We start from the raw sequence: 27,528 nt of genomic DNA, 5'->3' as shown, positions 1-27,528 counted from the left end.
GGACTAGCGGGGTATCGCGAGGATGTAGGATGAGGCAAGATAGAGGATAAGAAAGGATGGGATGTAGGTGACGGCCGTTTATAATCATACATGCGAAGTTCTCTGGAATCTCAAGCGTTGAGTATGCACGGTGTTGCCATGTTCTGACCGTCCTCTAGGCATTGCCACCTGCGTAGCTTTAACCAACAACTGTATATATCACGGCTCCACGCCCTTATTCCGTTCGCAGTATACATGCAGGTGGTTTCGACGACATTTTGGGGCCGGTGCAGCCCGCTCGTCACGACTCGCTCACTGCCCTCTATCGGCGAACGCAGAACTAACGGCCGACTCCCTCCGTCCGCAGTTTGCGACAAGGTGCTGCCGCTGGGTGTGCACCTGATGCTGGGCTACATTAACCCGGACGCGTTCGACACGCTGCACTCCTACGCCAATACGTTCCAGATACCGTTCGTGGCGCCTCGGTTTCCGCAAAAGGTTAGTTGTCGAGGAGGCGTGACGGATCGTTTTCAACCTCGGAGAACATTGCCGGCCTTCGCGCATGCAAACGGTATGCGCGTGCGTGTGCGTATGCGTGTGCGTGTGCGTGTGCGTGTGCGTGTGCGTGTTCGTTTTCGTGTGCGTACGCCCATGCGTGTTTTTCTGTATGATTTCGGGTAGTCAAACAGGGCTGTGATTCCTGTCAATTTCGTTCTTGCATCAGCGCAGTACGCTGATATGCAGTGGCTGATGAACGGTGCGTTTAGGTGACTGGTTGACGAATGGCTGCGCGAGTGGTGACCATTGTGACGCCCTACATCGATGTGGCGATCCGAGAACCTTGGTAAAATCCACGATGTTGACCAGGACCAGGAAGAGCCTAAATTGGCATATAAGGATTATTATTGCCAGAATTGACACATTGGCACGTTGGCATCCTGCCCACGCGTCCTCTTCGCCGCCAAGGGGCTTGTTCTTTTTTCGGTGCACATTCTAGGGTTGGAATTTTATTTTGATGCCTGATGCCACAACATTGTGCTTTCTGATCTGGAACATGGGCTACCTTATTCATAAAAGTGGCCCTATGATCCATAACGCGGGCCTCTTGTTGTATGAAAGGGCCTTCGGAGTCAGGTTTATGATTCTCTAGCCCAGTTATGGGAAGGGCTTTTTTATCTCAATTTGGTAAGCCACGGGTAATTTGGAAAAGGGCCTCCATTTTTGCTTGGGGGTGGGGGGAGTAACATACTCCTGCCCCCGCTGCCTGTCGGCAGGAAAGGGAAAGGGGCAACTACCCCTCTGCCCCCCTTCCCCTGCTGCGCCGTCCTGCCTGTAAGTGACTAAAACTGTCAAAAGCATTCAGGCCTTCGGCACCATGAGAGCCTCCACCACCTCGGGTGAGGGGGTGGGTGAAACATGGCCCCCAAGATTTCCTTTGGCAACACCACTGGTCGGGGAACGGGCATACAGCCCGTTGCAGCGTCGCTTTCCCCCGGCCCCACCAGTGACGACGGGCCGGCGTCGCCGAGAGCCATCAGCGGCGACTTGTTGCCGCCATTCCATCCACGGCGCCGTCCGTCAGCGTGTCGCCGTCCAAATGAGTCGCGCCCTCGGGTCCACTCGTACCCGGACGGCCACAGCTCTGCGCGGCCGTCGAGGCTGACCTACGGGCGGTCCTGACGGCGGCCGATCCGCGGCCGAGCTGGGCGGTGACCATCGCCGACTGATGACGGCCGGCTGCGGCGGCGGCGGCCAGTTTACGAGGCCGCGCCGAGCCGACGGGGCCACATAGCTCTCCCTGTTTACCGCCGAGATGGGGGCAGGGGATCCCGGGGCAGATTGGAAGCTGTGGCTCCAGGCGACGTCGCTCGGCTGCAGAACGTGATGCGGACAAATGTTCTCGATAACAGGTGATCACAAACCTCGAGCAATGCTCATCGCCGGAACACCTCTCCTGCTGAGAAGGGTGCCGCAAGGCGCGCCGACGCCTGCTCAGACGGTGCCGAGGTCCCGCAGGGCGACGCGCTCTGACGTATGACCTCACCATGTGCGCCCCCACCCTGCCGCCCGGGTCACAGTCGGACGCCTTCCCCGGGCCGCGCCCGTCGCCGCAGCCTGCTCCTGATGGACGGCCTCAGTGAAGCGCGCGGGCGCTCTCAATCTGCCCGCCGGACACCGCCAATAAGCCGTCGTCGCAATTTAGGAGCGCAGCTAGGGCGCGCCACGGCCAGATTGCGGCGGCGTCGGGCCGCGACCCGCTCGAACGCTGCCGAGCAGCGGCCCGCCGCCGCCGCCGTCGCCGCCACCGTCGGCAGGCTGTAAATCGCCGCACAAATCGGCTCGGACGTCTGCCGGTCTGGGACGGGATGCGCGCCGCGGCCTGCTAGAGGGGAGGGGTCTCCTGTGGAATGCGGCGTCAGCTCTGGTGTGCTGTGCTTGTTGGTGGCGTAGCGGGCGCTTTTATGTTTTACGCCATCCTGTCGAGCCTTGTAGTCCTGAAAAAATCAGGATTACATGGCTTTATGAGTCATTTGCATGGAAAACCATAAGCGTAAGAAATCGTCTCGTGCTGCTCATCCTTACATTAGTCCTCGTACCCGCTCTTTTGGCACGCATCATATCTTTCGGTTCGATGTCACCGATTTTGCTCACAACTCGGCACCGTCAGGGATATTACGTCATCTGCATCCTCTGGGGCTTAATTTAGTCCTCCCCGCCCCCCCCCTCCCCCCCAGTTTCCCATCACCCCAGTATCTACTCATCAGATCGCACAAATTCAAACGACAATCATGAGCCCTTAGAGTCAGAGTAGAGCCCATGAGAGTCAATCTTGAACAGCAATCGTGAAGCTAGGATCTGTGACATACATGATCATGTCACAGATCACACAAGTACTTTAAAGACCACCCAATTCTCGGATGACTTCAGAGCAATCTGACAAGAGTAATGCTGATCGCGCAGCTTTGAAACCGACACCTAACGAATGAACGTACTCTTATTTTTCACAGTCATGCTATGATTCTGGCAAAGATAAAGGATTAGTGCTAGATCAGGCTATTGTTACTTCATGTAACTGTTCTCTGGTTTTTGGTGTTTCGGTAACCATGCTGCTTACAAGCGATCTCTGGGAATATGTCAACCATACCTGCTTAGCTATCACATTTGGACATAGTGAATAATTTTAGCTGAATGCCTATAAATTGACCTTAAATGACCTCTGATGTTTGTCCGATGTTGCATAGTTCATGACATTGACCAGCAGACATTCTAACCAGCCTGTGATTTGCATGAACTATATCCAAAACAAGGCAGGAATTACTAACTATTGCATGCAGATGCAAACGTCACCGTGTAAACCTTATTTTGCGCCGTCATAACCCTTTGGCCGGGTCTAACACCAAACATTTATCTCTCCGAAATTTAACACATTGATCACCATCGGGTCGTGTAAACTTGGCTACATTTGGCCGGCACGGTCCAGATTTCGTCCGGAAACTCGGAGGGTGATCACTTCCATTCCCCAAGCGATGACGGATGAGGGGATTGGGCCTGCCAACAGGCCGATCTTAAGTCAAAATACGGAAAATTGCGACATATTACTCTGTTCACTTGATGTTTTGTCCTCACGCTGCGAAGATTATGGCAGGGTCTTCCATTTCCATGCCGGCTGTGGGAAACGATCATGCGGTCTTGCTGCTTTCACTATGGCAGCATCTTAGCCGTAGCATTATAGTCAAAGATGCGATCTTGAGGGATTCGTCTTTAACCTGAGCATGTGCGCTGGGTATCCGGTAGGGTCCCCCTCCCACGGGGCTCTCGGCCCACTCGTGGCTGACGCATGCATCCTGCCCCGGACGAGCGGGGTGTCGCGAGGATGTAGGACGAAGCAAGATAGAGGATAGGAGGACTGGATGGAGTCAGCCTTTTGTGTGGAATTGTGTAGATCTAACGGATACTCTTTGAACGCCATTATCCGCCTCTGGTGCTATTCCGAAGGCCAAATCGTATAGACTTATTCCTTTTTTGGTTTAACCAGTAATCACGCTATCCATGGACTGGTGCGTTATGCCACAAATTTCAGTTCAAAATCAGGGCAACTATTTTAGCTCAAATAAGATAGTTGAATTTGGTGCTGCTTATATTTGCAAGTGACTATGCGATGCGCATTTGTCTGGCAATGCTCAAATAACGTTTCAACACTTTAACAGACGCCTATGGTTTCGCAAACGTACACCTCAACAATGTTCTGCTAATCTTCACCCAAATGCAACAAGCACAGGATGCAGCACAGAACACGCATCATGAATCCCATAAGATCGGATTTTGCATAGTGATTGTGTGTTCCTGTGGCCGCAAGATACAGTGAAGCGGCATGTTGCCGCAACACTGGCGGGTTGCTTAGTATAGATGACCCTTAGCGTGACCGGTGCTTTGGTCCATGCCAGGTGCGCCAGAGGTCAACGTCAATGGACTACGCGCTCAGTATGATGCCGGGGTACCACCGAGGCGTCCTGGACATCATCAGGCACTACCGCTGGCAGGGCATCATCTACTTGTACGACTCCGAAGACGGTCAGTCCCGCTTTTGCCTGGTGTGACGGGCTAAAAGCGATCAGCCAATCGTCAGAGCCCACTCGTGAGGAGCGATGTGACAGATTACCTTAGCGCTAACGAGTTAGCAGGGGCCCTGTGGCTGGTGGTCCGCTCACAGGGACGTTTTTATACGCGTCGAACCCGCGTGAAAAGCGTGTGACGTCATGAGAGGAGTGCCGCGTAATGCGTAACCGAAGGTGCTTGAGTTGAGGTCCTAGACAGCTTGGTCGTCGCAATGTAAGTGAGGCGTAAGGTCTGAATGTCCGTTTATATCATCCTAAACGTGCAGGCTTACAAGACATGCAAAAGAAGGACAGGAATGAGGAAGGCATGCCTTGTGCACAGCGGCGCTAGTTGTGGAAACACATTCAGCAGAAGTACCACGTGGAGAGCTTATACAGTTTATAGTTTACACAGTTTATAGACTGAGTCTATGCACTCTTGTCAGATGCGCTTTAGGAAAAAAAACCCTGTGTGAACATATCATCATGCTGGTGTGGGCGCCGAACTGCATGGTATCATATGCATGATGTAAATGATTTTGATGAGGCCTTTTTAGTTAAGTTCCACCAAGCCAATGGAAGGACAAACACTACACTAGAAACGGAGCAATATTTGAACTCCATCACAGCCTGGAGCACATCCAGGTGTATATCCTGGGTTCTCTCGCGACTGTCGCTAAGTTTGAGCACTAGAAGACCAAGCGTAAGTGGCGTGAAGTTGTTTGTTTACGGAAGAGCTCTCGCAGTGGCAGCAGTTTTCATCTGGCAGCTCTTCTGGTGGTGACGTCCTGCCACCGTATCTTCTCGTGGGCCCTGGCAGACATTTTAAAAGGTCTTTTAGAACGTCATAAAAACGCTGAAGTTGTGCCGGCCTCGTCCAAACATCAGCGCCATTCGCCTCTGACGAAATACATGTGGTGCGCGAGGAAAATCCCGGACGAGAAGCTGCAGACCTGATGGCTCGAGTTCCGGCTGCGTCAACACTTGGCCCTCGGCGGAAAGTCGCGAACAATTTCTTAATGAAATAAATGCTCTATGGCCAGCTTCCCTCCCCCCATTCAGCTAACAGCCACTCAAGACGTTTGTAAATGATTTAGGCGACGTAGGCTCCCGTTATTTGAACGTGACAATGAAAATAGCGATGGACTCACTGCAGATGCACATTTAAACGTGCAGGAAGATTCAAATATGCCTCGTAATCCACGCTTCTAGATAAAAGGGCACTTTAGCAAACTTATTACGTGAAACTAACAATTACGTGCAAAGATAACTAAAGCCTGAAATAATTTGTATTGAACCAATTGATGCATTTATTAGTTAAGCATGCATCTCATTAGAAGGTCATCGTGTCAAACCTTTAGGGTTGCATCAGACCCACGGGACCCAATAATCCACGGGCGCTGGTTATGAGTAACGTCTTGAGTGATATGAAAACCCTTTTAGAGAAGTCGTCGCTGCATACTTCCGAGCTAATTGTATGACCGCATAATTCGAGACCATCGCAAGTCATGGGATCGCCACAATTTACGCCTTCGAAGTAAATGGAAACACACATGCTCACATGAAAATCTAAGTTGCGTAAGTTGTTAAGTGCATTATCGGGGAACATTAGCCGCATAGATAAGACAGTAGTATTAGCCTTCTGCTTCGGAAGAACCAGGAGAATAGAGATATAGTTAGGTTGATATTTCGGCAACATGCCTTTCTCGAAGTAATAGCAGAAGTGAATTCACAATTGCCTGCCGATGATCCTACTCGATTTTTCAGGTTTTTTTTTAAAAGAGCAAACCACGGCTTCTACTGGACACCAACATTCAGGGGATTAAACAAATAGCGATTGCCGGCAATTACCAAGAAGCAATGTCTATTCAAGAATTAGAATACCCGGACATACGTGTGCATGCAAACGAATTCCGGCAAATAGGCATCACGCATCACGCTTCATTCGAACATGCAAGCGAGCTGAAGGAAACGGACATCACACATCGCGCGCCAATTATGCATGCAAACGATTACAATTGAACAGGCATGGCACATCACGCGACAGGCATCACTTACACATGTAAACGATTTAAAGCTAGCACACATCACACAAAGAGGCACATATCACGTTCGCATAATTGGCCATGATGGGCCCTTTATCCTGAGATCTGGCCGACGACTTTTATAAGAATAGATTCACTTATTTTCCTGCCTGTGTGATCCTGTGCTCTGCAGATGACTTTGAGCTCTAAAAGGGGCACAGGGTCCATATTTCCTAACTATATCTCTATTCGCCTGGTTTTTCCGAGGAATTAGGCTAATACTGTCTGATCTCAAAATATAAGTTGGTTTGTCTGTAAAAACGTGAGATTTTTGGCTGACACACATTATGTCAACCCCAGGAGACAGCTCAGCTTATCATTAGCGGAATACAAAAAAGGTACGTTTTTGCTACAAGGTCTGCTGTAAATGTTTTGACGAAAATGCACTCAAATGAAGTCAAATCGTGGGTTTCTCTGCCGACAACCGCATGACCCGTTATAGCTGCCGATGCAAGGATACCTGTCCTTCCAGGCTGGCGCCGACTAATCTCCTGGATTTCTTGACCAGCGTTTGTTGTTCAGACCGTAGGGCATGTGACTTTCCGGGGGAATGTGAATGGTCGATTTATACCAGTCACCTGTGACGGATGATGAAGTACTCATACGGCCGAGGGTGGGTTGAATCTGTAGACGACTTTTCCGGCGAGGATCTTGAGCCGAGGGTCGAGAGTTGCAAGTTCTGTAGCCGTAATGATCTAAAGCTGGATGTGAAATAAGGGAAACGCAGCTCCTACTTGGGTCCCCTGCTGCGGAACCTCTCATCTTTAGTGGTAAATAATGTCTCCAGAATAAGAACTCTATAGCGCGTGGACGACTATAAAACTTGGGGATGACAGAACTTTGAGGAGCTGGGACAAAACGGAAGTTTTTAGGAATCCAACTTCACCTCAGTGTTCGTGAATGAGCTGGGAACTTTGGCACCATCCCATTGTGGTGTCAGGGTAGTTACGGGAACATTTCTTCCGTTGAACGTTGCCGAGGGAAGCTGAGTGTAGAGTGCCCGGATAAAAGTGATCTCCAGCCGTCTGAATTATAAACAAACGGAACATCGGTATGCAATTCCAGGATTGGGGAATGGTCTGAAAAGCGCTCTGCAAGACGATCAAATCCCAGGCTCTAGAGCAAATGGAGCAGACAAAAAGCGGCGTTGGAAAAGTTGTGCGATCAATGACAGATTGAGAGCGATCAAGAGTGGGGCGAAACCCATTTACCAAATGAAAACTTCCCGATGATGATACGCTGGATAAAGCCGAGGTGCATCGTCCGACAGCACGACGCCAGTGCACGCCTGGCATCGCGCGGTAGTCTATCATCGGTGTAAATAGTTCGGAAACCACATTATGAAGCAAACTAACGTCACCTATTACAACATTTTTACATGATTCACCGTCACTAGTCGTCGTGAACAATGGTTGGTAAAATATAGGCATGATATGGCAGTTTCTGTTAACATGATTTCCTATTGTGTGTTCGCTGCGTTTCCTTTCGCAATGATGGTTTCAATTCTTGGAAGTTGGGAAAAGTGCTTTATAAAAAAGAATGGCACCATTGCCGACATCTCCATTAATACTCAGTGGTTCTATGCCATGTAACAATATATATGATAACAGCTTTAGGAAATAACTGATGCGTGCATATACCAAGCTTCAGTTAGAAACGAGGATTGCATAACGAGTAAAGAATAAACGTCCACGACACATTCCACCGTTAGGACAGTGCCGTATACAGGCATGATGCAGTTACGGTTTCCATATGCTCGCATGCCAGGGAGGCAAGCAATTTTTCTCCAAAGCATTCCAAGAAATTGGATTCATCCAAACAGATCTGAGACTTTTTGAAGCTCAGAAACGCACTGCATTCTGTTCTAAGCTAGGCCAATCCGTTTCGTTAGGTGTTCATAGCCAGCGGCAAACCACAGTTATAACATTATGCATTTCACCCAAAAAATATCACCTTCGCGCAAAACGGAGGCAGGAGTCACGTAATGCTGCCGCATAGCCTCACTGGTGCTATGGATGGTCCTGGTATGGATGGTGCTGGTGTTATCACATGTCCATGGTTACCATGGATACTGGACGTTTTGAACACTGGACTTCACGACTCTGGACTTTGCGACTCTGGACTTTGTGTTCCCCGGACCTTACGAACTTCCCAATGGTCACGGATAGGACGTTTCCTGGACGTTATCAACACTGGATGCTGGGATCCTGGACGATATGAACACTGGATGCTGCAATCCCGGACTATTTGATGGTTCCCCGTGCTATTTGGTTGCCCGGTTTGATTTAGTACGATTCACCTCCTTATCATTTTTTTGTTGTTGCATTAGTTCCAATGAAATGAAAAAGGAAGCGAGCGAACAAGAAAAACGAAAGCAAAAACAAATGACAACAAAAACACGAAGCAAACGGATAGTAAGGGAAACAATTTGCATGTGCGAGGTTAAATTCGAAGCAATCGCCAGGTGAACCTTGTTATTTGCACGCTGAGGTTTCCACATCCAAATCTTGTTAAAACTCCCAGGTGTCCATCCCCGTCGTGTTTCCTGTGACGTCACAGGCCTGTGTCACACGGCGTGGGGGTCAGGTCGGGTCACACCGCCGTCACCGCCTACAGGCCTGCACCGGCTGCAGCAAATGTTGCAGTCTGTCACGCCCGGTAACGGCACGCTACGTGTGCTGCACGCCCGACGGATCTTCGGCGCCGCTGACGCGCTGGCGTTCCTGCGCTCGCTGGAGATGCTGGACCGGTGAGTCGACGCCTGCGGCTTCCGGCGCTCGCTGGAGCTGCTAAACCGGTAAGTCGACGCCTGCGGGCTTCCGGCGCTCGCTAGAGACTGCTGGACCGGTGAGTCGACGCCTGTGGGCTTCCGGCGCTCGCTGGAGCTGCTGGACCGGTGAGTCGACGCCTGCGGGCTTCCGACGCTGATCGGAGCCGGCGTCCAGACAGCGCATCCGTGGCCGCCGCCAGCGCCGCCGGGCACTGACGGTCTTTGACGTGACCGGCAGCGGCGCCAGCTCGGCACGGTGTCACAACACGAGTGCTATGGCAAAAACCCCTACCGACAGGAGTGCTCCGACATCAGCTGTACGCAGCATTACTTGTAATGCAAAACCTGATGCGGCCCTTACTTAGACGCGATATTACTTGCACCGCAAAGTCTTATACACGACATGAGTGCTACACGGCAAAATTTATGCCCCAAAAATTATTTACGTCATTACATGCATCGCGAAAGCTTATGCCGCATTTACTTATACGCGACATTACTTCTCCTGTAAAGGCTCAGGCATGACATGAGTGCCACATGACAAAACTTATGCTGGCAAAACTTATGCACGGCATGATTGCTACACAACGAAACTTATGCTGCTAAAACATATTCTGATCTGATTACTTCTACAGCAAGGGTTTATACAATCTTTACTTATACGCGACATTACTTCAAGTGCAATAAGTGAAATGTGGCCTTTTGGGGCATACGTTTTGTCGTGTAGCACTGATGTCGCGAATTACGTTTTTGCTGTGGAAGTAATTCTGCGTATAACTAATGGCTGTATAGGAGTTTGCAGTAGAGGTAATGACAGGCATAAGCTTTGGAAAGATACGTTTTATCGTGTAGCACTATCGTCGAATTAAGCTATCGGAGTAAATGTGAAGTCGTTCATAAGTAATAGCTACGCATTTTTTGCAGTAGGGATAATGGCGAGCATGCATTTTTTTGCGGCATAAATTTGTCGTGCTGCACTAAGGTCGGGTTTAAGTATCGACAGTAGAAGCAGTTGCTGCACTCCAGTCGGTAGGAGCCTTCGTTGCAGCACCAGTGTGGTGGACCCGCTCGGCGCGTGACGGGGCCGGCGCCCGAGCCGCCTGGCTCCGCTCACGACCGCCATCGACCGGTCTGGCGGCGGAGCGAGCGCCACACGGGGCGTGCGGCCCACTCGGCGACCGCTGCTGGCCCCGCGGCTGTCCGTCACCGCCTCCGCTGAATGGCCGCGACCCAGATGACTGTCACTTGAGTGACGACGGGTGGTCGGCTTCGTCGCACGCTGTGCGCAGCGCCCCGGTCATCAGCAAAGCTGTTGGCTTTCTTTGTACCACCCGTGGACACGCGTGTAATTTGGTTGGGTCGTTTTCATTTCCCTTGCTTGATGAAGTACTTTGATGTTGGTTGACACGTTTCCGTCGCGTCTCCAGTCACAAAAGCCACAGGCAATGCGCGTGATTGCCTCTCAGGTAAAAGCCCTGCACTGCACCGCACTGAGGCGTGACGCGCTTCCGTCACTGACGTCACCAGGTGGAGCATAAAGCGGGTGGTGCTGGACTGCGAGGCGCACCTGGCTCAGGAAGTGATCGTCGGCCACGTGCAGGACGTCCACCTGGGCCGCAGGAACTACCACTACCTGCTGAGCGGCCTGGTGAGAGGCCTGCGCAGCTGCCGGCCCGCCGGCGCTGGCTCCAGTAAGAGTATGACACGCCAGTAAAGCGTCTGATCCAGCGATGTTGGTGTGTCACGTCGCTTTGTGGGCTGTGCCTAAAAATGGGTCAGTCGGGATTCGTGGTGTTCTCGTCACCACATGATTCTACCGACGGGGTAGCCCGCGGGACTCGGCAGCCCTCCTGCTTTGTGTTTGGGCAAGTCGAGGACCTCTCCGAGTGCAGCGCTCACTTGCGCCGTGTTGCATTTTAAACCCGCGCTACGTTGTTTCAGGTCATGGATGAAGAGTGGGACAGGCGGGTGCAGGAGTACGGAGCCATAAACATCACAGGCTTCCGTCTGGTGGACCCGGAGCGACCTCTGGTCAAGGCCCTGCTGCGCCTCTGGCAGAGCAACGCCGGCCTGGATAAGTTACTGTCGGTAAGGGGCGCTGCCTCGTCAGTTTCTCGCCCCCACAGCCACCGAGAGGAAGTCGGTCGGCACTCGCAGCAGCTCATGACCTCTCGATTGACTGGCGAAAAGTTTGCGCAATCAAGTCAGCCGAGTTGGCTCCGCGGAGCCGCTCGACAGACCTGCAGACAAGCCTGCTGCCCCGCCCGGTTGCCACGCTGGAGTCGAGGCCTGCACCGGTGGCTCCTGCCGGCTCTCTCGCTCCTGGCGACCGGTGCAAACATGGCCGACGCGCCACCCAGCGCGCATCAGTGTCGATATCCCGACGGGTTATTGTGCTCTCAGGCGCAAACGGCTCTGATAAATTGCCCTGACTCGGAATGCTTCTGGCTGCTCTCGGGCGGACGGCAAAGTATTTTTGACTGGAAACGCCTGGTCGGTGACGAGCGCCGCCGGCCTGCGTGAGAGATCACCCATGACGACGTCCTGAGCCCGTGACGCAGACGGACGCAGACCTGTGACAGACAGGCAGACGGGCGGCGCCTGCCTCTGACGTCCGCTGCCGTGCCCTGCAGGCCCAGACGGCGCTGATGTACGACTCGCTGCTGGTCATCACGGAGGCGCTGCGCCAGCTCTGGCCCGAGCTGGCCAGCTCCGTCGGCATGGTCCAAGGCCGGGTATTCAACTGCTCCCAGGACTTCTCGAACGTCACCGGTTACGAGCACGGAGGGATGATCATGAAACAGCTGCGTAAGGTGAGTAGACCTTCGGCTAGTGGCGCGAATTGTCAGGATGTGGCCTCGTATTGTCAGGATGTGGCCTCGTATTGTCAGGATGTGGCCTCGTATTGTCAGGATGTGGCCTCGTATTGTCAGGATGTGGTCTCGTGTTGTCAGGATGTGGCCTCGTATTGTCAGGATGTGGCCTCGCGATGTGTCTTGGTGGTGAGAGCCTCGCCGTCCGAGCACAGCTTTTTCCTCAGCGCAGACCTTCTGTGGTACACCAATTAGACGAGTAGTTCCCCTTAACACCGCGCGATCAAAAGGCTTGGCTGGAGCGGAACTCCCCTCGCCATTAATGCCTTGGGGGAGCTTTTAAATTCAAATTATGGCGGCGGGATTAGATGTGAACGGGATCCCTCACACGGCTATCGGCTCCTTTCCGCAGCTTTGTCATCATGATGGCGTCGAGGATTTGGCTCGGCTATGACAATCACTTCTGCTCCTCCTTTTCAGACTAAAATAGAAGGCATCACAGGCAATATAAGCTTTTCAGATGATGGGAAGAGGGAGAATTACCGCCTGGATGTTGTCGAGATGTCGGTGAACAGCCGTCCAGTGAAGGTAATCAGCTGCTGTCTTCCGGCCACTCTCTTGGAGTGAGCCCGCCGGGCTCGGCCAGCGCGGAACGAGCGTGCCCTTTGGTTTACTTTATTTGTTTAGGACCAAAAACAGTCCGGTCGTACCATTTGCACGATAAGCCTTTGCTCCTGACATGCTTTGTAAGCCCACGGATGGGGCAGACTGCTCTCCGTCTGTCTCGAGTGATCCCGTTGCCTTCCCGCTGGTGAGCGATACGCAACTATCTGTTCTCGCGAACGAGCCGCCGGTGATATTTCACCCTCTTCTACGGAAAGAGCTGGTGCTGACGTCCAGGAGAAGAATAGGTAAACGAACCGGCGCACGGCGTGAGCTCGCGAGGCGGAACAGCATGGTGTCGGGAAGTGCGTAGGTCTCAGACGGGGCTGAAGAGAGCTATCCCACCGATTCCCTGACGGGAATGAAGAGAGTCATCCCACCCATCCATGCAAGTATGCAGCATTGTAAGAAGTCGCTCCCTGAAACAAGACGGAACTATAGCCCCTCGATCCGTATTAACAAGAAAATGATTCGCCGTGTATCACGGAAAACATAGCTTAACACAACTGAAACCGAGGACATCTTAGCGCTATTGACCGTCATATATCGCGACGGCGGCAGCCTTTGAGCTTCGCTAGGCGGTGGTGCTTCATGTCGGCTGATCGGAGGGCAAAGTTCAACGACTGAGCAGAGCGTACAGCCGATCGCCTGCGGGCTGAAGGCCACGCCGGATGCGGCCAATCGAACGAGCCGGCTCCCAGAGCACCAACTTGGGCTTCACGAAGTACCGGCTTATTTCTTTAATGGACTTGTGATTGACTTGCCCATGGACTGGCTGTCAATGAAGGTCTTAGACATGAAACAAACTGTAACTGGTCTAGTTGCCCGCGTTGTGAAAATTTTCATGACCTTATACAAATATAGTATGGTTGCATTTAACCACGTCGAAGGCTTATAAGCATGCAAATAGTCATTTGCCAATCACGAGGCACGGCATTTTGCTTTGTTCCTTTTCTGTGTGGAAAACATAAAGCCATGCTTACTAATTATACAATAGTTTGAGCGATCATCGCAGAATGCAGTTTTCATATTTTGGTAATCTAAAATGATCCTAGATGCATAAATATGGCGCCCTACCATTCTTATGATTTCAAACATCCTGGACACAGCCCATCCCCGGCACCGCTGGGCACGTATAATTTACTGCCTAAAATCACACTACGTTTCCAGACTGCGTCGAAACTGGAAGTGCACAAATTGATGGTGGTGTGCTTCGTAGCCATGCCGTGTTCCCTCTACCGGATCACATCACACCAGCTGTTCACCTCTCGCCCACAGATGGGCGTATGGTCGGACTTGTACGGGTTCGATGCCGTCGAGTTCGGACCCCGGAGGGTTCAACAGGGAGTGCGCAAGAAAAACAACACCATCATCATCACTACTATTGAAGTAAGTGCATTGTGGAATGCCTGGTTGGTCGTTGCATTCCCAGTGGTTATGTAGTCCATTGACGAAGCTTTGTTACACGTTGATTTATGATGTACGCTGACTTTGGTCTCGGCGTCACCGTCTCGCGGCGCTGGGCACCCAACTGATGTTACAGGGCGTCTTTCAGCGGTGCTTTCATTTGGTGTTGTGCATGTCGCAATGAGACGGTGAAACCTAGCAGTGCAACAGTGACGAAAGAGTGGTCCGTTCGCAAAACAAACCTAAATTCGCTCCTGTTCTGTGCATGTAATATCACGCGCAAGCAAGTCAAGTGTGATACTTTTTAACATCGAACGCCTTTTGAAGTCGTTCTGCTTGATCAGTCGAATAGAATATGCCTGAGGGGACACATATGCGGCTTGCAGGAGCCTCCATTTATCATGGTGTTAAAGGGAGAGGACGCCATTAACAAGACGGGCAATGACCTTCTTGTCGGCTACTGCAAAGACCTAGCCGATATGCTCGCCAAGCAGGTCGGCTTCACATGTAAGTAAAGGGAGGAGTGGCCCATGTTTATATCAATTAGCCTTCTAATTGAAGTGAACACACGCGTTCTGCACTTCTCGCGGCAAGATAAGATGCTCAGATAGCATTCGGTCTCGTTCTGCCTGTCCGGAAAACGCCTCAGAGCTCCGGCGAGTCCATCGCGGCATGCAGCGCACCCCCGCCGTTAGCCGTGCCAGCCAGCCTTTGTAGTCGTATTTTTCCTCGGGACCAGACACGGGATAGCGGGCCCTTCGCTCCCATCGCTGCCAGACTTACCACGGCAGCAGCTCCTGCGCGAGTGGGCGCTGGGCGCCGCCATCTTGGGTGAGATCCGATCATCCGGAGATGGCACGGCTGAGTAATTGGAAGGCCGATTTGGAACGCGGCTGGCGCCCCGACGTCCGACGTTTGGTGCCGGGCCCCGCCGTATTATGTCGGCTAAGATGACGTAACGTGCCTCGGAGTAAAGCAGGTGCAGTCCATCTCATCGATGCGTTAACACACCTTATAAGCGTTATTTGAACTGCGTGGAAGGCTGCATTCTGGTAATCTGAAGCACAACGCATTGAAGCTTGTCCGTGGCGAGATTGCCGAACAGCTCCGAGTCGGCAGACACACTGGGCTGATGATGTTACGGCGTCTTTATCGCCCTGTCAGAGTGGAGTTCACCGAGCCTTTGCCTAGCAGCCGATTAACAAGCTCAATTCACTTGGCATTTCCCAGTGCAGTGTGAATTTATGCTTTTTCTTGGCTTATGTTTTCGTAATGTACATCCAGAAATATGTGGTGCATTGTAATGCAGCTTGAGCCAGCGTGGTTTCAAGCATTTTTATGCGTGCGTAATGTGCTTAAAGAGAATGCTCAGCATTTGAAGATATTGGAGCAAGCGTCATATAGGATGAAATACGGTTCCTTATGATTATTAGTATGCTGTAAGTTGAAAAACTTCTTTAGGCAGCTCAGTTTCTTTATTTCGTGATTGTGCTCCTCAAGGGGTCCGTGTTTAATTGCCTCATGAAACGTTTGTATGACGTTGAACTGCTGCCAAACCAGCCGTGCGAAATTCCCATCATTGCACCCAATTATAGCACTTCAAAGTAGCCGAGAGATCACAGTGCGGTGCCGGAAGTTCTCGCTGAGCCAAATATTGTTATGTGCTCCTGTTTTGGCCCTTACTCTGGGTGTTTTCGCGTATTTATCGGTGAGTTTAATAAGTTTACTTGCATTCGTACACTCACTTATGGCACTATTCTGAATTCATTTCCTTTCAAGTCCCATTACTGTATTAACTAGTAAGTGCGTCAAACTTGTTATATTATATGGCCCATAAGGTGGCCGTCCTGTTCACCTGTTCCTGTTTGCCTCACCCCGGCTCGGCAGGGATATGCGAGGCATAATTGATGTCCACTTCGCTTGGTAATGGTGCTCACAGAACCAGATCTGAACAGTTCGACGATAATACTACTCATGGCCTTGGGCGCCGCATCACCCCTTTGGTGGCGGGAATTGGGTGCCGTCATGCATGTCATGTACACGGGCGTGTAGCCCAGAAATTGGAGGGTTTTAGGTATTGCGAAGGGCAGAGCTGTGAACTGCACCGAATGACCTTCAGAATGTCGATTTCAGTTCAAAACTCCTTACAAATGTGGAACACTCTCTTAAAGTGCTGTGTGCGTGAGCGTGCGTGTGGCACGTGCGTTGAAGTGTTACGTATGTGGCGACAGATGAGATGCGTCTGGTGAAGGACCGGCGGTACGGTGCTGTCAACGCATCTGTTGACGGCAACTGGGACGGCATCATCGGGGAGCTGGTCCGGCGGGTATGTCAACCCGTATTAGCCATCAGCTCAATATGTAAAGTGGATGACGACTATGTCGCATGCAAGCAGACAGCTGTAAAAATCATGAATACCTTGATGTTTGCCGGTCAGACGCGTCCTATTTGTATTCGTTATCTTCGGACGCTACTTAGACTAAAGGTAACTCGTCTCCTTTATCGCACCGCAGTTAAAAAACACTGTTGCCCGCTTGAGGCTCGCTGGTTAAAGGCCGGCGGTGAACGCATGATCGCAAGCGTTGCGTAAGCGCAAGGGTAAGCTCTGCACAGACGCAAGTGAATCGATGCCGAGCAGGATAGTTATTGCGGGCTTAAGAAACTACCTTGGTCATCAGGAACAGAGATATTTGTGACCAACAGAGGTGAGTGAGTATGTTCCAATTTCATCTGCTTCTCGCAACTTGACGCATTGCCTATTCATCCATGCACATAAGTCCGCTGCAGGTGGGCCCTGAGAGCGTCATGGGCGTGTCAAAATATATCTGTCACAAACGGACCCAGCGGCCGATGGGAGGGCGCCATTGATGAGACGCCCGGCCGCGTCTGCGCCGCTGACCGTCACCGCGCCGATCGCGCTCGGCAGGAGGCCGACATAGCCGTGGCGCCGCTCTCCATCAGCCTGGCCCGCGAGGAGGTCGTGTCCTTCACCAAGCCGTTCATGACGCTCGGTATCTCCATCATGATTAAGAAGCCGATCAAGAAGAACCCAGGTGGGAGACGTGGCGGGTGACCACCTGGGGGCAGGAGGCGTGACGGGTGGCGTGCTGCAGGTGGGAGGCGTGACGGGTGACGTGCTGTAGGTGGGAGGCGTGACGGATGGCGTGCTGCAGGTGTGAGGCGTGACGGGTGATGACCGCCGGTGGGAGACGTGACGGGCGACGTGCTGCAGGTGTGAGGCGTGACGGGTGACGTGCTGTAGGTGGGAGGCGTGACGGGTGACGTGCTGTAGGTGGGAGGCGTGACGGGTGACGTGCTGCAGGTGGGAGGCGTGACGGGTGACGTGCTGCAGGTGGGAGGCGTGACGGATGGCGTGCTGCGGATGGGAGACGTGACGGGTGATGACCGCCGGTGGGAGACGTGACGGGTGACGTGCTGCAGGTGGGAGGCGTGACGGGTGGCGTGCTGCAGGTGTGAGGCGTGACGGGTGACCTGCTGCAGGTGGGAGGCGTGACGGATGGCGTGCTGCGGGCAGGAGACGTGACGGGTGACGTGCTGCGGGCGGGAGACGTGACGGGTGACCTGCTGCAGGTGAAAGGCGTGACGGATAGCATGCTGCGGGCGGGAGGCATGACGAGTGACGTGCTGCGGGCGGGAGACGTGACGGGTGACGTGCTGCGGGCGGGAGACGTGACGGGCCTGCGGCAGGTGGAAAGGCGTGACGGAGCATGCTGCGGGCGGGAGCATGACGAGTGACGTGCGCGGGCGGGAGACGTGACGGGTGACGTGCTGCGGGCGGGAGACGTGACGGGTGACGTGCTGCAGGTGGGAGACGTGGCGGGTGACGTGCTGCAGGGGGGGACGTGGCGGGTGACGTGCTGCAGGTGGGAGACGTGACGGGTGACGTGCTGCAGGTGGGAGACGTGGCGGGTGACGTGCTGCAGGTGGGGGACGGGGCGGGTGACGGCCGCCGGCGGAGCGCCACAGATACACTTGCGCATGTGAGCTTTCATTTCCGTCCCGTAACATCTATGTGAGAGGTCTTGTAGTTTGGTTCACCTCGTTCCATGCCACTTTTCACAACCTATGGGTTTTGATAGAAGCTGACACTTCATCAGAGCTCGTGCTTATTTTCATGCCGTCCTCACGGTAACAACGGTGTTTTTTGCGGTACTTTACGACTATGGTACTGTGGTGCTTTATGATTTGGACAAATTTGACCACATACGCAAGAGTAACATAAGGATCTGGTAGGTGATAACGAAACAAAAACGCTTCCAGGTTAAACTTTACTGCCTATTTTTTATAGGTCTGGGGACATGCGATGGGTTTAGCCTCGTTATCCGGCCTTTGATGTGACGTGTTGTCTAAATCCATCAAACACGCCGCATTAAAAAAATTGCTTGCCTCCCACCTGTCCGCTCCTGAGTTGCGCTATAGACATCCTTTTTAACCTTTGCATTATGAAAGAGAGGTCACAGGTTCGGAAGTAGGTTTGAGCCCCCATCACAAAATTGCTTCATTGGAGTCCTTAATTCCTGGGGGACAATGTCCCCGTGTGATTCAAGCTAGATCAATAATGGATAGATTGATAACAGTTAAAACGTGACATGAAAACATGACATAAAACGTGTTAAAAACCTGTTGTATATATACGTGGTAATAGGTAATATCAGCATGGCGCTTAATCAGATGAGCACAGTTGCGCATTGCAAGTTGTTCGGTGCGTTAGCAAGGAACATTACTCACACAGATAAGGCAGAAGTATTAGCCTGATACCTCTGAAAAACCAGGAGAATAGAGATATAGTTAGGTTGATATTTCAGCAGCATGCCCTTCTCGAAACAATAGCAGAAGTGAGTTCTTGGTTTTTCCTAGGAATAAGGGTAATACAGGCCCACTGATATGTCACAGACTCACTGATGCGACAGAGACTCACTGACGCGACAGCAGGCTCACTGATCCGTTACAGGCTCACTAATCCGTTACAGACTCACTGATACGACACAGACTCACTGCTGTGACAGGGACTCACTGATGCGAAAGAGGCTCACTGATGTGACACAGGCTTACTGATGCGACACAGGCTCACTGATGCGACACAGGCTCACTGATCCGTTACAGGCTCACTGATGCGACACAGGCTCACTGATGCGACACAGGCTCATTGATGAGACAGAGGCTCACTGCTGTGACTCACAGCTGACCCGTGCTAACTCCTGCTGCCTGCCTACCGCCGGCCTTCCAACACTTACACTGACGCTGGCCCCAACGCAGGCTTCTTCTCCTTCCTGAACCCGTTCAGTCGCGAGATCTGGCTCTGCGTCGTGTTCGCCTACTTCGGCGTCAGCATCGTGCTGTTCTTGGTGTCGCGCTTCTCGCCCTACGAGTGGCGGCTGGAGGAGACGGTGCTCGGCACCACCGTCACCAACGAGTTCACCATCTACAACAGCCTGTGGTTCGTGCTGGGCGCGCTTCTGAAGCAGGGCAGTGACATCAGCCCCCGGTGAGTCACGTTAGCGGGGTCCGTAGAGGTGGTCTGGGTCTTTCCAGGCCTTTTGGGTCCGGACTGTTGTATCGCGGTCAGGGATGTAGTTACATACAATATGTTGGGGGAACTGGGTAGGGAGAATAGTTGAACATATCCCATAGCTTACTACATGTTTCACGGAATTGGCCAACGTTCCGCTTGAAGTTTTGGAAGGGGTTCGGGGCTGGACCCCCGTCCCAAACTGAATATATGAAACTACACCTCTGATCGCAATAGCTTGTCATGCATATGCGGGGCAGCATTGGCAAGATGTATGTGACGTCTCTGGCTGTGCGTTGCCTCCTGTAACTAAGACGCGCCGTGCGGCACAACGGGCCATGAGAGCAGCACCAGATTTCGCATTCGATCCGATCTCCCTGCCAAATGAGGCGCCCTATCCGAGATGAAACACGGCTGATCAGCGGCCTCAGGCGTGGCCGGTCGGCGCGCGCTCCTCTGACGGCGCCGCCGGCGAGCCGACGATGGACCGCGTCGATTCCAGCTCGATATCGGGCCGTCTGGTCGGCTCGTGCTGGTGGTTCTTCTGCCTGATCCTCGTGTCGTCGTACACGGCCAATCTGGCCGCCTTCCTGACCGTGGAGCGGCTGGTGACTCCCATCAACTCGGTGGACGACCTGGCCGCCCAGAACGACGTCGAATACGGCACGCTGCGCTCCGGCACCACCACCGCCTTCTTCGAGGTCAGGCTGCCGCTTCTAGGTGGGGTGGTTGGGCGGAGGGCGAGGGCTTGGCGCTCTTTCCACGGCGTAAGGAGAAGTGGCCGCGTGTGCTTGGCGGGTCGGTATGTGGGCAAGGATAGCTGCGCCTTTCTGCACAGCAGGGCCGGCGCTCGATGTTCGTACCGCGCTTCGTTAAAGGGTGTTGCCCGGGACAGAGCATGCACGGAAGAGATCAGGCTGGGCGCATACCGACTGTGGGCATTTGTGGAAACGTGGCATATGGGTGCCCAGGGAGGAATTCGATGTCTGATGTCGCAGTCGCCAAATACTGCTCACAAAGCGCGTGGATCTGACTGTAGCAAGGTGACGCCGGCTAAGTTTCGACATTGGACACGAATGTCCGGTTCGAACATTTGCTCCTGAAACAGCTGCCAATGGGGGCCTCGTGAAACTGGGTGACGTCAGGCTCTGACGACGCACCATTTACGTCTAAGCCACACGTCGGCCATTGTCGCCGAGCCGCCAAATTTTTTCAGCATTATGGTATTGCAGTGTCACGGTCATGGTTACAAGATTACAGCTCTTTTGTCAAGTATGTTTCTGAATGCGTCTCAAGTCATCGAGGGGCACGTTAGCCTTCGATTGAAATTTTCGATCATCGCGCGGTTTCTGGAAATTCCGAAAACCATGATGTCACTCTCGCGACTGTCGGAAATATTTCCAAATCCATTATTTCAACCGCGATGCGTAACGCCTCGTTGACAGCCACGATTCGAGGCTTGGTGTCCGCGCATGAATGGCCCACAAGATCGATGCATTTTTTCAAAAGATCTTGATCGCCGTTGTCAGACTCATTGTGGCTCAGAGGAAAAAAAATTGCTTACCCTTTTCAAGTAAGGTGGATGCAAAAGAGCATGAGAGCCATTGAAAGCGGTTAATTGTAATGCAAAGCTATGTACAATGGGCACAATTGGTCTTATACACCTCGCACAAACTTGCGACCAGATCCCCAACCTTTGAAGCTGAGCAATACGTCTATGCAATGTAAATAAATGCCATAATGAATGTTGGGGAATTTTCATAAATCTTTGAACAATTCCGAAACCCCGTTCGATGAGAATGCCTTATCGCACATAGCACACGTTAGATTCTGCCTGTCAGACTCAGCCCGGATTATGGTGCAGCCGTAATTCCAGATAATGTCTTACGCATTGTGTGGCTGCCTTCAGCTCGTCGTCTAATTTGGCGTCTCCAAGAAAGCCGAGGAACGAGTTTCATTTCGCCAATGCTGACAGCTTTTCGTAGCGAACCTCGTTAAAATTGCACGATTTCGCTGCACGCGCGGCACTGTTGCGGGAGACATAAGGCACGGCGGGTCAGCCCCTTTGCTGTGGGGCGTTGCTGCGTCATTAGCCGACACATTCATCATCGCCGCCATGCTGGATCGGGCGGAGATAGATCTCAGCGAAACGGCCGCTCGGTAAGCAGCAGGGCTCATTAATCCCGCTGGGGCACGGAATTCGGCGCGCCGAGGGATGCGCTTCAGTAACCGATTCGAGCCCCCACCCCCCGCCGCCGCCTGGCCCTGACCTCTCCGCCATGCAGGCCTCAGACGCTGACCTTGCAGCGTTTACCCTCCCCTCCCTCCTGCCAGCACCGGGCCGGGCCAGGCAGGGCGGGACGGGGGGAGGATAGTCGGGCCGGGGTGCCGCCGAGAGCAACAGACCGACCTCCCTGGGGACAGCGGCAGACCCGAGGTCCCGACCTCCCGTCAGCCCCGCGGGCGCGATCTCCCGTCAGCGTCGGGCCAGGCAGGGCGGGGGAAGGTGGTCGGGCCGGGATGCCGCCGAGAGCAACAGGCCGACCTCCCTGGGGACAGCGGCAGACCCACGGTCCCGATCTCCCGCCATCCCGACTAATGCACCGCCGTCAGCGCGGCATCAACGCCGCGGGGACTGAGGGAGGGCGGGCAGGACAGAAGGCCCAGGGCAGATGGGTTACGAAAAGCCGAACGAGACGAATGCAGGAGAAAGAGAGACCAAGACGGAACAGGAGGGAGATGATGAGCAAAGGGTGCATGAGGACGGCAATCTATGGGCATCGAATGCTTCCTCGTACTGAGGATTCCACGGATTTACGCAATCCACGAAGTTTTCTAACGGGGAGTGGGCGAGACAAAGGCGAGGGCGGGGGCGGTGGGCTGGGACGGGGGAGGAGCGGGGGCTGCTGCAGATGCACGGGGGCGGGGTGGAGGCGCCGGCAGGTTCCGGACGGGTGCATAGTGGCGGGGTTGGGGGGCGGGGGGCGGGGGCGGGGACGGGAACGGGGCGGGGGCGGGGACGAGGGCGGGTATGAGGACGAGGACGAGAACGAGGACGACAGGGAGAGAGAGAGAGAGAGAGAGAGAGAGAGAGAGAGAGAGAGGAGAGAGAGAGAGAGAGAGAGAGAGAGAGAGAGAAAAGAGAGAGAGAGAGAGAGAAGAGAGAGGAGAGAGAGAGAGAGAGAGGAGAGAGAGAGAGAGAGAGAGAGAGAGAGAGAGAGAGAGAGAGAGAGAGAGAGAGAGAGAGAGAGAGAGAGAAAGAGAGAGAGAGAGAGAAAGAGAGAGAGAGAGAGAGAGAGAAAGAGAGAGAGAAAGGGAGAGATAGAGAGGGACTATTAAAAAAAGGTAATCTAGTTTATAATATGCTGAATAGGGGTCACTTTAAGCTATCCTCCTCATTTCATGGTACTTTACGGGATATATGGCAGTTTGCGGTACTTTTTAATACTATCTTAAAATTGTACCCATTGCACCTCCACTTCTGGCTACTTTTACTTGCTTTTGTGGGGAAGTAACCCATTTTTGCTATATGACGCTGACCTTGCACTTATTCTGGTGCATTTCTTTTTGGTCAGCCCCTTTTGTGCTGTTCGAAGCAGCAACGAGCACTGGGTTGCCCAAATGAGCTGATTTAGTAACAAATGCCCCCAGAAATAGCAAGAAATAAATTATTCCTCATTACAAGCCTTTCCTGTCTCCCTCAGAACTCCAAACTGGGCATCTACCAGCGCATGTGGGACTTCATGTCATCCAACGAGCACGTGTTCGTCCGGTCGTACCAAGAGGGAATCGAGAGAGTACGCAACTCAAAGGTATACCAGAAGTTGGCCTGTGGCCGCTCGACCGCATGCTCAGTGGGTGGGGGTGGGGGGTGGGGGGTGGGGGGGGAGGGGGAATGGCTCTACGCTTCGTACTTCGGTCAATTTTTGGGATTCTTTTGGGTAGAGCGACTGATAGTTGTGTTCGTGATTTACTTGTCGGGTTTCGGAAATTTCACAAAGGTGAAGGTGCCAGTCTCCAGTCTAGTTAAAGTCATACTTGGTACCGGTTTCATAGGAAAAATACATGTCCAGCGCTCATTGTCGTTTGTCGATTACGAAAAATGAGCTTCAGAGAAACACTCATCCCCCAGCTTCATATCAGAGGTGCTTGTTATGCTAACGGCGCTCAAAGGGGGTGCACCGAATCAGCAATCGCGTGTGCCGACCTGATGCATTTGTCACAGATGGGGCCAATAGAATACTAGTATTCGAAAAGCAAAGCTCTCAAACTCGGCTTTAATTGCGCACGCACTTATCCCTCCACGCACAGGTGTGATCCATTTCCGCATCACCAATACATTATTTGCATCATCACCTCTTGCGCCCGCACCGCCCCTGGTGCACCTCACCTCATCCTTTCTTGTGCCCTCACCGTAACTGGTCCACCTCATCCTCTCTTGTGCCCGCACCGTCCCTGACCAGCACCCCATCCCCTTTTGTGCTCGTACTGTACCAGTTCAGCACCTCATCCCCTCTTGTGCACGCACCGAACCTGGTCAGTACCTCATCCCTCTTGCGCTCGTACCGTACTTGGTCAGCACCTCATCTCCTCCTGTGCTCACACAGTACCTGATCAGCACCTCACCCTCTCTTGCTCGTACCGTACCTGATCAGCACCTCACCCTCTCTTGCTCGTACCGTACCTGATCAGCACCTCACACCCTCTCTTGCTCGTAACCGTACCTGATCAGCACCTCACCCTCTCTTGCTCGTACCGTACCTGATCAGCACCTCACCCTCTCTTGCTCGTACCGTACCTGATCAGCACTTCACCCTCTCTTGCTCGTACCGTACCTGATCAGCACCTCACCCTCTCTTGCTCGTACCGTACCTGATCAGCACCTCACCCTCTCTTGCTCGTACCGTACCTGATCAGCTCCTCACCCTCTCTTGCTCGTACCGTACCTGATCAGCACCTCACCCTCTCTTGCTCGTACCGTACTTGGTCAGCACCCCATCTCCTCCTGTGCTCACACAGTACCTGATCAGCACCTCACCCTCTCTTGCTCGTACCGTATCTGATCAGCACCTCACCCTCTCTTGCTCGTACCGTACCTGATCAGCACCTCACCCTCTCTTGCTCGTACCGTACCTGATCAGCACCTCACCCTCTCTTGCTCGTACCGTACCTGATCAGCACCTCACCCCCTCTTGCTCGTACCGTACCTGATCAGCACCTCACCCTCTCTTGCTCGTACCGTACCTGATCAGCACCTCACCCCTCTTGCTCGCACCGTACCTGATCAGCACCTCACCCTCTCTTGCTCGTAACCGTACCTGATCAGCACCTCACCCTCTCTTGCTCGTACCGTACCTGATCACACCTCACCCTCTCTTGCTCGTACCGTACCTGATCAGTACCTCACACTCTCTTGCTCGTACCGTACCTGATCAGCACCTCACCCTCTCTTGCTCGTACCGTACCTGATCAGCACCTCACCCTCTCTTGCTCGTACCGTACCTGATCAGCACCTCACCCACTCTTGCTCGTACCGTACCTGATCAGCACCTCACCCTCTCTTGCTCGAACCGTGCCTGATCAGCACCTCACCCTCTCTTGCTCGTACCGTACCTGATCAGCACTTCACCCTCTCTTGCTCGTACCGTACCTGATCAGCACCTCATCCCCTCTTGCTCGCATCGTACCTGATCAACACCTCATCCCCTCTTGCTCGCACCGTACCTGATCAGCACCTCATCCCCTCTTGCTCGCACCGTACCTGATCAGCACCTCATCCCTCTTGTGCCTGCACCGTACCTGATCAGCACCTCATCATTGTGGCCGGCCATGTCAATGCTGCGCCGTTCCAACAGGGCAAGTACGCTTTGCTGGTGGAGTCCACCACCAACGACTACGTGAACTCGCGCCAGCCGTGCGACACCATGAAGGTCGGCAGGAACCTGGACAGCAAGGGCTACGGCGTGGCCACACCGCTTGACTCGCCCTGGAGGTGAGCACGCGGGTTGTTAACTGACTGGCAACTGTCAGTGTGATGCTGGGGCCGCGCCAAGCGCTGGCACCCCGTCTTTTCGCTGCACTGAGCGGCGCGGCGCAACTTTGCACCTATTTTCCTCTCCTCTATTATTGTGTCAGTCCCTCAGCATTAGACACAAATCACCAGAAAGTTATGAGATACCACCTCCAATCAAAACGGCTTTTTTCTTGCAGAACTGAGGGCTCTCGCCTTTTTGCAATTGTTTCTTTCAAAGAGCAGTTCTGTTGGCCTTGCACTGCGCACTTGATCCGCTTAGCCCATTTGTCCCGGTATTAATGTGTTAGCGGTCGTCAACAGGCCGCACGGAGCACATTTCCAGCCCCACATCGTCATGAAATTTACTTCACCACTGCTACGGCAATTTTTCGAGGTTTATTGGTGCGTCCGTTGTAAGTAACCTGCACAGCTCCTCTTTGTCATAAGTACGTGGCGGACTTGTGTATGCCATGTGCCTTTTGATTCCCATCCGGCCAACTCCAGCTGCGCGCTCTCTACACGAGAAACACGGTGTTCGGTCGGAATAGCTCAGCGGAGAGCTCCCGCGGTCAACAGTCAACAAAGACCTGATGATAACTCGATGGAGTGCACGCAACTGCTGGCAGGCCGCGATGATTCGGACGAAATACGCCAAGCGCTACTTTGAGTGCCAGCACAATAACAGAAAATTCTCACAAGTGTACTCAGGCTGCTGCCTCGATGTTGCAGGGGAAGTGGGCTGATGAGTTCAGAGCTGTGTTGAAAATACAGATCGCACCAGATCTATCCAGATCATTTGTCGCCGATGCGCAGGGCTTATCCGATTTCATCCTGACAGGCGTTATCAAGTGCTCGATTGATCGAAATTATGAGATGTTAGCTGAAATACGCGGCACTCTCATCATTAACACTGTTGTGGTGATGACAGTAATGATAATGATGCCGTTGGGTTTGAGGACGCGCCGACGTCAAAAGCCATTTTGAGCTGCATTGCCAAGTAATACCTAAAATACTGCTTTGCCAAGAAATTTCTAAAATACTGCATTGCCAAGTACTACCTCAATATACGCCTAAAGATGCTTGATATTTTTATTCAAGCAATAAGTATTGGTGTGGTTAAAGCCGCTTATTTATGCCATGCCATAAATTGCGTACATAGTGCGTACATCTTGTGCGTATATCAAGCTCCATACAGCGTGGTTAATTAATAAGCATAGCATATTTTTGATAGAACGCATACGGAAAATGGTGGCACACAACAAATTTGCATGCATGTCAACTAGGACCCATAGCCGTATGTTGAGCTGTTGTACGTCCTTTCAGGAATGCTTTAAACATGGCAGTGCTTCGCATGAAGGACTATGGAGAGCTCGCTAAACTGGAAAACAGATGGTGGGTTACGAACTCGGAATGTAAGGAAGCAGAGGTAAGCACATGACCTTGATAGAGCCTGGTTTTTATCACTACTTCATCAATGCTTTATGCACCCTCTAAACGTGACTGGTGATCCGTACATTATTTAAGCGGTAGGAACATTATAGTGCATTCCGCCATCACATAGTTGCATAACGTACTGATATGCAGTGTACCAGCTCTCCAGATGCTCTCCCCTCTCACTCACTCCTCTCTCTCTCTCTCTCTCTCTATCTTCTCTCTCCTTCTCTCTCCTCTCTC

At 52.7% G+C, this 27,528-nt stretch overlaps 1 protein-coding gene across 1 annotated transcript; it reads left to right on the top strand.

The window, feature by feature from the left end:
• Nucleotides 1-395: 395 nt before the first annotated feature.
• On the top strand, nucleotides 396-27,280 carry LOC119107658 (glutamate receptor 1; the record flags this gene model as incomplete). Its single annotated transcript, XM_037231175.1, is given in 16 exon segments — nucleotides 396-477; nucleotides 4,425-4,551; nucleotides 9,275-9,407; nucleotides 10,956-11,076; nucleotides 11,370-11,516; nucleotides 12,062-12,241; nucleotides 12,722-12,829; nucleotides 14,183-14,293; nucleotides 14,698-14,818; nucleotides 16,543-16,637; nucleotides 17,238-17,364; nucleotides 19,589-19,817; nucleotides 20,344-20,542; nucleotides 23,546-23,653; nucleotides 25,697-25,833; nucleotides 27,178-27,280. Coding segments are annotated over 15 exon segments (2,025 nt in total), but the record flags the coding sequence as incomplete, so codon positions are not given.
• Between the last annotated feature and the right edge of the window lie 248 nt (nucleotides 27,281-27,528).

This window comes from Pollicipes pollicipes, unplaced genomic scaffold (genome assembly GCF_011947565.3).
Source record: "Pollicipes pollicipes isolate AB1234 unplaced genomic scaffold, Ppol_2.1 Scaffold_6686;HRSCAF=7923_pilon_pilon_pilon, whole genome shotgun sequence".
In the NCBI taxonomy this organism is placed as follows: domain Eukaryota; kingdom Metazoa; phylum Arthropoda; class Thecostraca; order Pollicipedomorpha; family Pollicipedidae; genus Pollicipes; species Pollicipes pollicipes.
This window is presented reverse-complemented; position numbering and strand designations above follow the sequence as displayed.